Source organism: Microtus ochrogaster, chromosome 10 (genome assembly GCF_000317375.1).
Source record: "Microtus ochrogaster isolate Prairie Vole_2 chromosome 10, MicOch1.0, whole genome shotgun sequence".
In the NCBI taxonomy this organism is placed as follows: domain Eukaryota; kingdom Metazoa; phylum Chordata; class Mammalia; order Rodentia; family Cricetidae; genus Microtus; species Microtus ochrogaster.
Genome location: NC_022016.1, coordinates 53,997,428 through 54,010,086, shown reverse-complemented (window position 1 = coordinate 54,010,086; position 12,659 = coordinate 53,997,428). Strand labels below are relative to the sequence as shown.

At 55.5% G+C, this 12,659-nt stretch overlaps 1 protein-coding gene across 1 annotated transcript in view; it reads left to right on the top strand.

Annotated features, from left to right (window-relative positions):
- Sdc3 (syndecan 3) overlaps window positions 1–12,659 on the top strand; it is a 35,505-nt gene that overhangs the window by 2,349 nt on the left and 20,497 nt on the right. The window contains exon 2 of the mRNA XM_013348312.2: window positions 4–104. Within this exon, the coding sequence (XP_013203766.1) occupies window positions 4–104 (101 nt within the window). The remainder of the gene's footprint in view (window positions 1–3; window positions 105–12,659) is intronic.

Sequence of the window (12,659 nt, the reverse complement as noted above, 5' to 3'; positions counted from 1 at the left end):
CCGCACACGGGCCGCGCGTGGACACCACCACTCACGCGCCCGGGGCCCGCGTGCTGCTGCTGCCGCCGCTGCTGCTGCTGCTGCTGGCCGGCCGCGCCGCAGGGGTAAGTGATGGGCCCCAGGAGGGTCCCCCGCGTGTCCCCCCGCGTGTCTCTGCTTGTCCCCTTGCCGCGCGCTCCACGCTGGGTGTGTCCCGGTCCCGCGGGGTCCTCTCCCCGCCGGGAAGCGTGTGCGTCCGATATACGCCGGGTGGCCTCCTCCCCGCCCCCACCCCATCCCTAGCCGCCCACAGGGCCTTGGGGGCTTCTGAGGGGGCGGGGTAAGGAGATGAGTCGATGAAGGTGACCCGCGGAGGTGAATGAGGGTGACCCTGTGTGTGTCCGCATCTAGGAAGGGTGCGTGGGCACCTGTGGGTGTGGGCACGAGAAGGCTCTGTCCATATGGGTGGATGCCATTGGCACCCCGTTTCACATGAGGGTGACCCATTGTGCACATCGTGTGTCACCATGGCCATGGCTGTGTGCCTGCCGGATGAGGGGGTGTGTGCTTTGACCCATGGGAGTGTGTGAAAGCTCACGCATGTGTGTGCAGGTGTGTGGTGATTGTGGGCCTGCGAAGCCCCCACCTCAAGAAACATGGGTGTGCATGCTGGCAGAGATGTGCACCAGGTGACCCCTGACTGTCCCTTTGAGAGACCGAAGTAGCTATGGGGTTGAACTTGGTCCTGGCTTCTCTAGGGGAGCTGGAGGAAGAGTGTCCTGCAGGTGGGTGAGTCACATCCCTGCCCTGAGGAACCCAGGTCCCAAGTGAGTTCTGAGTTGACAGGTGTCTAGATGTGGGCTGAGTGAGCGGGGACTTCTAGGTCCTACCACCATGGCTGACTCCAAGAGCAATGGCTGTCCCCACCCCTCGGATGACCACCAGAGCCCAGGCTGGCTGGCACGCCCCTTCTCTAAGCACAGTGGCCAGGCTGTTGAGAGGCAGGAAGGGCCCTGAACTGTTCTGAGGATCATAGGCTCCTCAGGCTGTGAGCTTTGAGGAGGAGGACCCCAGGATAGTGCCCGGTGGTCCATGCCTTGTCTTCCCCCCTCCCCTGTTAGGGGTGAGGGGAGAGGTACTTGAGAAAATGAAGGCACTGCCCACTCTGGCGGTTGGAACTGCTTCTTGGCAGCATTATAGAAAATTATCCTTAACATCACAGACCTGGTTTCAAAGTCCGGTGAGCACCACCCCTTCGTGGTGAGATCTTAAGTCAGTTGGCCACTCCTCTGAGCCTCAGGTTTCCCCTCTGCAAAGAGGGACCAAGGGTGCCCTCACCAGAGGAAGAGTGGACACAGAGGCCTCTTTGATGGCATTTTGGTGCGAGTGCAAAGGGCTCAGGACAGATGGTCCCAGGGAGGCAACTGTCCCTAGAAGGGGAAGGCTCCAGGGAGAGTGTGGGGACCCAACAGATAGCAGGGCCTCAGCCAGGCAGATGTGAGGGTCAAGCGGGACTGCCTAGGTGGTGAGCCTGGCTGAATGAAAGCAGGGACTATGGAAGGGGTATGACTCAGAGATGCCTTCTCTGTAGGCATGTTGTCCTCCCAGGGGCTGGGCTCCACTCCGTTACCTGACTCAGGGAACTAAGGGTTAAGGGTGGTGCTAGGCTGTTGGCATGCCACACCAGAGGAGACTTGTGCTCTCAGCCAAAAGGTCTGAGGTTAGACCAGAAGAAGGCCAGCTGGGGGTTCCAGGAATGGCCTCTAGCGGGGCCTCTGAGGATAGCAAGGGGCAGGCAGTGGCTGGCTCAATAGGGGAAGAACAGGATGACCCCGGGTCTTCTCGCCAGTCTGAGAGGGTATGGGACATGGGGATGGGCCCTGGGGGGGATGGGATTCTAGGGAAAAGGGTGGTTTCAGTAGGTTGTGGCTTGCAAATTGGGGGTGTGGCCTGACCTGGGGCTTCAGTCTTGACAGACTGGATGTTTCTTGAGGACCTCAGGTCATCTCAACTGCTCTGCTTAAATGACTCTCAGGATGTCGTGGAGTGTGGGGACACCAGAAATTTTAGCCTTTGGAGAATGCTGTTTTAAAGTTCAGGTCTGGGAGGGACCATAGATGTCGTTCACTCTGCTCTCGAGGATGGATTTTCACTGATTTGTGGCTGTGTGACTTTGCGGAAGTGGCTTAACTGTCCTGTGCCTCAGTTTCCTGTATAAGATAGAACAAGAAGCTTAGTGTATGTGGGTGTCTCTCTCTCTCTCTCTCTCTCTCTCTCTCTCTCTCTTTCTTCTTATTTTTCTTTGAGCCAGGATCTCATGTAGCTCAGACTGGCCTCAAACTTTCCACATAGGTAGGGATGATCTTGGTCTCCAACCCTCCTACTTCTCCCCCCTAAGTGCTGAGATTACAGCGGAGAGTCACTACACCTAGGTCTTTTTCAGAGCTGCTCTTGTGTGTTTGGGAAGGCAAGGTGCCTCCAACATCTAAGAACCCTTTCTTCTTGCCCTTCCTGGCTGCTCTGGTGAGCTGTTGCCCTCACTATAGAAATGACAAGCTGGGCACTCTTGGGCTGTTCAGGTCAGGAACCATAGTGAGCAGAGGAAAATTTAGAGGCCCAGTAACCCAAAGTCCTGATGACTCCCGGGCTGCTGGGCGCCAGGGGCAGCAGCTGTGTGATCTGGGCAAGTCTCTTGCCCCTAAGACCCCTCCATTCATTAGACAGTGTCAGACTCAGGCCCCTCAACGGGAGTGTACTGCCTTTCACTGGAGGTGGGACTTCCTGGAGGAAGAGGCCTCCTGAGCTAAACTGACAGGGCTCACACCAGGCAGCCAATGTAACCCTCCACACTCTCATTCTGTCACCTGTAGAAATGGTCAGATTTTCCAGGCTGTTGGTTTGGACCTGAAACCTGCTGCTCCCTGGGGGTGGGGTGGGGTGGGCTCAGCCCCCTAAAGCTGGGCAGCTGTGGATGGGGTGAGTAGGCGGGACCACCTGCTTCCTTCAGGGAAGGAAGGCTCCCTGGAAACTGCCTGGGGAAGGGGCTGCTACTTAGAGCCCTCTGGGCCAGCTGGGGGCCCGGCTGATGAGGACTCAGGGTAAATGCTACAGTTCCAGGCTGAATACTGGACACAGCTCTGACGCCCTGCCACCAGAGCGCTATGTGGTTGAGTATAGGGTGTGCTCAGGACAGTCTCAGAAATACCCAGAATCTTTCTATTCAGATGAGGACATGAGCCACAGAGACACTTGGTGGCTTGCTCGGAGCCACGTAGCCAGAAACTAGCTGTTTCGAGCTGGGGCCAGGCTGACTCTCAGCCCTGGACATTGTATGCCCTTGTGCTACATGAGCTTAGGTACTTTACCTCTCTGGGGTCTCCTTACATCCCCAAGTTATGTATTTATTAAAATATTTTTTACAGGCGGTGGTGGTGCAGGCCATTAATCCCAGCACTCAGGAAGCAGAGGCAGGTGGATTTCTGTGAATTCGAGGCCAGCCTGGTCTACAAGAGCTAGTTCCAGGACAACTAGGGCTGTTACACAAAGAAACCCTGTCTTAAAAAACAACACCAAAAAAAAAAAAAAAAGAAAAGAAAAGAAAAAAAGAAAGAAAGAAAAAAAGAAAAATTTGAGGCCCAGGCTATTCTTGAACTCATGATTTTCCTGTCTCAGGCTCCTACTTGTTGGGTCACATCATCACCTCTTGGCTACCAATTGGTGGGTGCCCAGTCTTACTGTAGATGCCATCCCTGCTCCCGTTTAATTCTCTTGTAGTCTCGTAAGCTGTAACAAGCAGCTAGTGGGGAAAGATCCAGCCTAGCGCTCTTCCTCTACCAATTGACAGGTCCCTGTCACCTGCAAAGGAGTGACTGACTCTAAGGATTGTTGGGGACAGGCTGGAGGAACATTGTCAAGAATGCTCTTGAAAGATGTGTACAGCTTGAGGGGTTTGGGCTGGGTCACATGGTGAACACAGGGTAGGAGGCACTTGGAATCTTGGATGATAAGGGCCTAAAGACCAAGACCCCTTGAGTACATCTGAAGCCTGGGCCATGCCTGTCTGCACAGGTGATCTGACCCTCCGTGCATCCGTCCCCATCTCCTATCCCCCAAAACCATTAGGAGCCCAGCTCCATGCCCCAGCCTGCCCTTAGAGTGCCAGCTCTCTGACCCTCACTGTCCCTCTGTCAGCCAAAAGGAAGTGGAACTCACAGAGTCCAGGACAAGAAGAGGGGAGTCACAGTCCTTTCTTGACAAACCTGGAGCTTCTGGGGCACCCAGAGCCACCCTGTGCAGTGGGAACTGAGCATAGAGACAGAGATAATGCAGCTGGGCCGGGCCCTCTGCTCCTGTGTGGCCACGAGCAGTTGGTGAGCTGGGCAGGAACCTGCCCTCTCCAAGGCTTGGGCTGTGGACTGGGAGGCGCCAGGGGGCTGCATAGGGCGGGCCTGTGGTGACGTTGTCACCACCAAGTCTGGCCAGGACCATGAGGTTGTGGCTCTGGACTCCAGCCCAGCTTCATGTAGCCCTGTGATTTTGTGTCTGGGGGTAGGGTGACCAAGCTGGGCACTGCCTGGGAGCCGGCCCCTTGTCTTCATCCCCTCCTGCTGGCTCCCACACCAGCCAGAGTAAGGCCTGGACTGGTTACCACTTGGACCCTTCAGATCTCTGTCCCACAGAATGTACTGGGAACATTAGCTTTGTTGCCTGCCCCCTTGCACTTGTCTTGGCTCCCAGCCTTCTAAGATTCCGGGAGGCTGGGCAACCTTCACTTCCGGGCCCCCCACTCCAGAGCAGGCCCCCAGCCAGAGGGGTGGCCATTTCCCCTCCCCCACTCCCAGGCCTGGTCCGAGTGCCAAACAGGAAACGGTGATTACAGGGGGGAGTCTGAGCAGCCTTGACTGGATGGGGGGGAGCAGCTGTGGGATAGGGGGTAGGAGGACCCTGACAAACGGTCTAGCACCTGATTGCTGAGGGTCTCAGGCTGGGGCCACCATGCTGGCCTTTCATACCGGTTGGAGGAATTGTTTTAATTCCCACTGCTGGAGCTATGAGAGGCTTGACTTCCCACCAAGACCTTGGTGCTGTGTCTGTTTTGGGGGCCACTGAATCTGAAAGTGAACTTGAAACTAGAAAGCAGAGAGCCCTGAGCCAACTGGTGAGGGCTGAAATCCTGCTATTCTCAGTTTCTTGCTATGTAGCCTGGGTACATTCACCCAACCTCTCTGAGCCTCAGGTTTTTCTTTACCGCGGGGCCTCGGGAGTTAGGATGTGGAGTGATGGAGTGAGCAGGGAATGGCCACTCCTGCAAATGTTAGATTAGCATCTTGCTTTTAACTGCCCAGGCCTTTTTTTTTTTCTTTTCTTGCACTCTTGATCTTACGAAGAAACTGATGTCTGGAAACAGGGCAGAATTCCCTTGCAGAGTGTGGGAGCCAGGTCTGAATGGCCTGAACAGAGAGAGCCCTGGGCCCTGAGAAGGAGAATTTGGGTTGAGATGCCCAACTGCAGTGGACCGGATTTAGGCCAGATTAGACAGAGTATTTTCCAGCCTCTATGATGCTGAGTTTCTGGGAATTCTGTCCCCTGTAGTGCAGGATAGAGGCAGGTAGACCTGTCCACCGCTCAGGCCCCATGGCCCTGGGACTCCTAGAAGATCAGGTTGCCTATATGCGAAGCCTTGGGCAGGGTGGTGTTTGTGGAATCTGAGCAACCATGGCTCACACACCCACGGACCCTTAGCCCAGGACACTTGATTGTGTTCTGTTGGTCCCTCGGCTTGGCTAATGCGGGCTAATGCGGGCTAATAGGAAGGAACTTTGGAGTGGGTGGATCCTGCAGAGATGGTCACCCTCAGCCAGTGCCTCACAGTGGGTGGCCCATTCTGCAGCTCTGAATAGCTCACCCAGCCTTCCAGACTCCCTGGGAGACGGGCATCACCACCTTGTTTATAGGGCTCTGGGTGGATGAGATCCCCACCAAAGAGCTCACTATCAGAAGGAGGTGGAATCTGGGCTCAGCTGCCCCACCCCTGCTCTGGGGCTCTACCCTGAGGGGCTAATCTTGTCATCATTCCTTCAAGGGTGTGCTGTGCCTGAGCAGCCCCAGAGCATCCTGCGCCCCCTCCTTGCCTGGTAGACCCCCCCCCAACACACACTTCAGCTCCTAGCCAGGCTGTAAGAGTCATGTGGGAGCGACACCAGTGGCATCTGGGAGCCTAATTGCAGCTGACTGATTGCCAATTTGATCGTCTGTAGCTGGCACCAGAATGGGTGGGGGCTTCCTTCCAGCTTCAGGCCTGGGGGACAGCTGAGCAGTCCTGGGGGTAAGGAGAGCTGTTGGCCTCTACGCTGGGTGCCTGGTTGAGCACATGCCTGGCACATTACTTCAGGTTGGGGCAGGTGGGGGTCCATCTACCATCTTCTGACTCTTGTCGCTGCCTCACCTGGTGTACGGTGCTTGCATGTGAAGCCCGCCCACTTCCTGCCTTCAAGGTCCCCCCCTTTGAGAGTGGTGGAGGCAGACGGTAGGGAATGGCAGTTGACAGGCACAGTGGTCAGAACATATGGGATTCTGCGAGACACTCGGCACCTCTGGGTCCTCAGCAGGCTTGCTATGTCACCCTGTTTTATACTTGGGATGCTGAGACCTGGGCAGCAGATGGCTTGCCAAGGTGGACATGGTCCTCTCCATTCTTTCAGGTGCTTGTCTGGAGTGCTAGGCCACCAAGCAGAGCATACAGCGGTGAGGGTTTGGGCTTGGCGCTTGGATCCTGATCACGGACCGCTTGGTTGGTGTAATAGTCTTCATTGGGTAGCTACCGTGTGCGGGGCCCATGCTGGGGGCTGTGGGATTGGTCTGAACAGCCTAGCTGCCTGACTGTGGATGGCTGTGGGAGGGTGTGACATTTGTGGCGATGGGGGCCAGAGAGACCACTCCTGTCCACTCAGGGCAAGCCTAGCCCTGCCACTGGAAGGGGCTCCTCTTATGCGAGAGGGACTGGTGGCTTTGGGAGGCAGAGCTGGTTCAGCAGTCACTAGTTACAAGGGTGGCAGGTTTTATTTTTAGTGTCAGCTTCCTCTAAGAGTGACTGGACTCAGAGGTGAGTCCTCCAGCAGCTCATTCGGGGAAAGGGAACCATCTGTGAAATGGAGCCATTGGATGGGGTGATCTGGGCCTGCCAGCCCTTACAGTTGACGACAGGGTCTGACCGAGTGTCCCACACCCTTCACGTGCCCTGTTCATGGTTCCTCTTGGGTAAGAGTGAGAGAGTCCCTTTCCTTTCTGGTCACACTGAGTGCCACCTCTCCCCTGACCCTGGGGGCATGACCACTCACGTCCAGGCCACCCAGGGACCAGACACTGAGTCAGATTTCTAGGATAAAGGAGGAACACTGGGTGGGAAGTCTGGTACTGGGTCCTTGCCCTCCTCTGCTGGAATCTGCCAGTGTCTGACCTGTGTCCCCTCGGTGTCTGACCCCTGACCTTATGAAACATCAATTTGGAGAAGGAAGGAGATGGAAGTGAGCTGGTGGTTTGACTCTGGAGGCCGAGGGCTGACTTGTGAAGGAAGTGACCTTTGTTCCAGGTCACTTGAAGGATGGCAGAGGGGTCAAAATGGACAAAGGCTCCAAAGCAGGAAGGGCCGTGGTCTATTCCAAGCTGTGGAGAAACAGTGAGGCTGCCAGCTGCAGGAGGAGCAGTGCGTGTGGAAGGGGAGCATGCTTTTCTTTGGGATGGGGCTCTTTTCTCCGTCCCTGTCCTTGCTAAGTGGGTAGCCTTACTAACTGGCCACTTCCTGGTCCCTGGACCTGTGTCTCAGCACATTCTGGGGTTAACTAGTTGACCCCACCCTACCCAGCCCAGTCCCCAGAGCAGAAGACTCCGACTCTCCCAAGGTGGGCTGTCAACCTTTGTGCTCTGCCCAGCAGGCAGAGGGTGTGGCTGGAAAGATGGTCACGTATCAAAACTCGCTCAGCCTTGTGAGAAAGGCCCGGGCGTTGTCTTGATTTTACAAATGTGAGAGAAACACAAAGAGATGGAGTAATTTGTGCAAAGTTCCAGAGCGAGCTAGAGCTGAGTTGGGATTTGAACACATGCAGTCGGGTGCTAGAGTCTTAGCTGTTACACAAACCTCCCGCAGTACGGCAGTTGCAGGGTGTGTGCTACAGGAATATTGAGGCATAGGTCTTGCCAGATCCCCGAACTTGTGTGGCTGCTGGGTGCTCCTTGGCCAGGGGCTCCTTGGCTTCGGTAAGGACAGTTCTCTGTCATTGTCCCCGCTGGAGCTAACGCAGGCTTGAGGGGAGGGGACTGGCGGTGGCAGAGGACCCAAAGTTGATGATAACTGAACAAGTTGATAACTGAACTGTGATTGAAAACCTTTTGGTGTTCCAGGCTGGGCACCAGCCCCTACAACAGCTTCTGTCTTTTACCTGTCTCTGTTTTGCCCAGAGTGCAGGCTTAGTTCCACTTGTTTCTCAAGACGCCTCCCTGGTTGCCCCAGCTGCTCTCTGGTCCCGAATGTATACCACATCCATTCCCATCATTCTTAGTGCACTGCATCCGACTGGTTCCTCTGCCCTGTGCTCGCCCCACCCAAGACCTCTGAGCAGCCCATTGTCTGACTTTTCCACACCTGTGCACATCCTCTCTCTCTCTCTTTTCTCCATTGAACTTCTACTTGTGCTTCAGAGCCCAGCCAAGATGGCCCTTCTTCCTAGCGGCCGGCGGAACACTGAGGGAGGCCTCTTCTGCCCCTACCTCTTCTCAATTCCCAGGCTCTGCTCTTCTGAACATTTAAGATTCTCTGCCAAGCCCTGATCCTATTACATTGCTTCATCTTGTCTGGCTCCCCACAGGGTTACATTGTTACCTCCCCTCTGGGGAGCCCTGTCTTGGATACACTGTTGCAGCTGCTATCCCCCCTTCCCCATTACGTCATCTCCCTGCCCAATTCACACATTCACTTTCTTTCATGTTCCCCAGTCTGACATTGCTGTATTGTTTCTTTTCCCCTACTTTCACACATCCTCATTTTGATTTATTTCTGGTTCTTCTCACTGTAACACCTTGTCTTTTCTCCCCGGCCCTCCCCCGCATGACCCCCAATCTGGGAAGGAAAGGGGAGTGGAGGGCAGCTGGGGAGACTTTAGCCATGGTGCTTCAGTTTAGGAGCGGCAGGGGGTGGGGGTGGGGTGTGTAGGGGTGCTTGCTTTGATGCCACCTTTCCTGAAGGTGGTAGGCCCTGGGGACTGGGTTACCTGGAGGTGTCCCCTTCTGCTTCTCTTCCCCCTCCTCTGATCTTTTGTCCCCTCCTTTCCCCCTTTTCTCTCTCCACTACTCTGATTCCGAGGCTGTCCCTCCCTCTCTGCCTGGCTGATTGGAACCTCTCAACCCTGGCTGGGACTTAGTGGGTACTTGAGGTCTTGTTTCTTGGGGACAGGGTCTAGTTAGAGCTGGGATAATCAATCCTTCGGGAGCCCTCACCTGCTGGTCAAGAGCTCATCTCTCCCTTTGACCCCCCCCACCCCACCCAGCCACTAAAGCTTTGGGGTCAAAGCTGCTTTGAGGACAGTAGATACTGGTCTTTCTGTCAGGACCCTGTGCTCTCTGGGAGCCGGGAAGCTTGTGGAATCTTGTTCTCACTTGAAATGGGGAAACTATTTCAGAACTGGCCTGGAGGCTGTGAAGACATCCGGTGACCCTTTCTCATGTGCTCTTTCCATCGTGTTTCTGTCGGGACTTACACTTGGGTGAGGGACGTAGGTCATGGGCATGCGGGTGTATGTGGATCTCATCAAGCGTCTGAGCTGATGCTTGGGAGCCTAGAGTAGCAGAGATAGATTGTTGTTTATGCCGGGGAGATCAAGAGTCCCCAGAGACTGCCTCTCCCTGTTCCCCAGCTGCTGAGGTTCACCCCCCAACCCCGTGGCTGCAGATGCATTTTGGTGGAGGAAGCTGGGAGAGTCTTGCCTGCATCGTGAGGGCCTGACATGCACACAGTGGCCAGGGAGGTAGCTCAGTAGTTGAAGTTCTTGCCGTGCAAATGTGAGGACAAGAGTCTGGATCTCTAGAATCTGGGTAAAAGCTAGGTGAGTGTGGTGGTCTACCTAGCAACCCAGCACCCAAGAGGCTGAGACAAGGGGTCCCTGAGACAAGCTGCCTAGCCATGCTCCCAGAAACTGAACTCTGGGTTCAACATGAAGGTAGAGCATGATCAAGGACAATACCCGAAACCAACTTTAGGCTCCACATGCATGCACATGTGCACATGTATGATGCATGCACACATGTGAAGACAGATGAATGCACAGCGCAGGCACAGCACTGGAGCTGTGCTCACGGGAACAGGCTTGTCCCTAATCCAGACCTTAATCCCAGGGTCCAGAGCTCTGGTCAGGGGCAGCTGGTCATCTGACCTCCTTAGGGAGATTAAGGCAAGGGCAGAGGGGACACTGGGAGCTCTCCTACCCAACCACCAGGGACACTTGACTCTCATCCACCAAAAAGCTAACTTGGGGCCCCTTAGAGAGCTGGTTCTATATGCCACTCATAAATTCTGGGCGCTGACAGAGTGGAAGAGAAGAGAAGAGCTGTGTGTCCCTCAGGAAAGGGACAGCTAGTAGAGAGAGGCCAGGAGGGGCATCTCCCATCACTTAAGTTCCTGCCTGTCTGCAGTGGTCCCCGATTCAGAGTCTTCGGCACCACCGATTCCGTACTGAGCCATCTCTGATGAAGCAGGAACAGAAAGCTCAGCCAGGAGATGTCATGATTTAGGTCCTAAGCATGGGTACAGCTGGGACGGGGACATGTCTAGGTGGAGGGGAGGACTGAACTGGAGGCTCTAGAGGTGAATAAGGACATTGTTGGTCACCCGTAGGGCAGCAGCTGGCACTGAGCTGGCCAGGCTGTGGCTGCATGGCTGCTGTGCTGAGCATGGTTCCAGGGTGGGCAGCTGGGCCCTGAGGCATATGAGAGTGAGCTGCTGGGGGGATCAGCATGGACTGTGACCCTGAGGTGACTGTCCCTGGCCTGCATGGAGAAAACACCCTGCACTGCCCATGGTCCAGTTGTACGGAGAGAGCCTCACCTCTGTTTCTTCCCCCCTCAGCTCTGTCCAGTTTGGATGGGTAGCGGTGTGTGTGTTGAGGTGATGGGAGGAGGAGGGTGGCTAGCGTGTCAGGGCTATAACTTGTCAGCTGGGTGTCCTTGGGCAGGTCACCTTGTGCTTGTGTCTCCGGATCCCCGCTGTAGTTCCTACTCCACTCATGTGGCCTGCTGCCAAGCTCATGGCCAAACTGTGGCCAGTGTGTTGGTAGTGGGAGGAGTCTCGGCCACCAGAGGTGACAGTTGACACCCTCACCCCCGTCCCCACCCCAGGCTCAGTGAACAAGACTGTCCTGGCAACAGCCCGCTGGCTGACGTCCAGGATGGTGGCTATCTTTTCAGCTCAGGCCCTCTGTCACTAACACTTCTTCCAAGCTGGGTCCTGGGCAAGACCATCTGGGACTCGTTCATTCAACCTCACTCATTCATTCACTCCTCCCCTCTCATTTATTCATTCATTTTCTTACTCATTCCCTTCCTCACTTAGTTATTCATTCTCTTATTCATTCATTCCTTCTTCACTCTCTTATCCTCCCCTCCATTCATTCATTCCTGGGCTGGGCTGGAGGCAGCTAGCCCTCTGCTGGCCTTGCTGCATGCAACTTTCTGTAGGGAGGGTGCCTAGCAGGTGTTATGGGGGATCTTCCAACCTTGTCTTGGGGGAATTCTTGGTGGAGGGGGTGTGGTGGCTTTGTTTTGGGGCTGCAGAGTGGGTGGAGGTCAGAGCCCTCAAAGTCCTTTGAAGGCGGAGTGGACTCTGAGCCCAGGAGGGAGCTTGTGTTAAAGTTTGACGTGGAAGACAGGACATATATACTGGGATCTTGGGATGCTGATGAGGGCAGAGACAGCATGTAGGGCTTTCCACACTCCTTCCATCCTGTCACGGAGGGGACACTGAGAACCTGCCAGACAAAGGCAGGCAGCTGGGGCCTGGGCCAGGCCTCAGGACAGACGGAGCCTCCGTCTGGGAGCCGAGAGCGGAAACTGCCTAGGGCTTGGCAGCTGCTGCTGGCATGGTAGAGGTTTGGCCTGGGAGCCAAGTGAAGGTGGGTAGGGCTGAGGGACAGACCCTGAAGCCCACGGGCTGTCTGTCTTTGAGGCTACACTAGATAGCCACAAGGCAGGGGACAGATGGACTTGTGTCCAACCTCTGGGCCCGCTCTGGCCCTGTACCTTGTTTTTGAGCAGCCAGCTGAGCTCCTGAGGGGCATCTGGGAGCTGTGTCTTCTCTGGGGCCCTCTCTGGATCTGAGCTGCACCAGCACCCTCCAGTGACCCTTTGAGAGATCATGGCCTACAAATACAGAGAGGTCTGGCTGGGCCCTGCTTACCTTGGGATTCCCAGCAGAGGTTTGCCTGTCTGAAGACAGGCACCATGTAGCCTTTCCTGAGGCCTAGACGGTGGGCACTCAGATAGGAGTGCAGAGGTGAGGCCAGAGTGTGGGGTAAGTGCTCTGGAAAGTCTGGGTTTGAGTCTAGGCTCTGCTGAGTGACCTTATGCAAGCCCCTCCCTCCCCCTGAGCCTCAGTTGTACACTTCTGCCTTCCTTTCCTTTCTTTCTTTTCTTCCTTC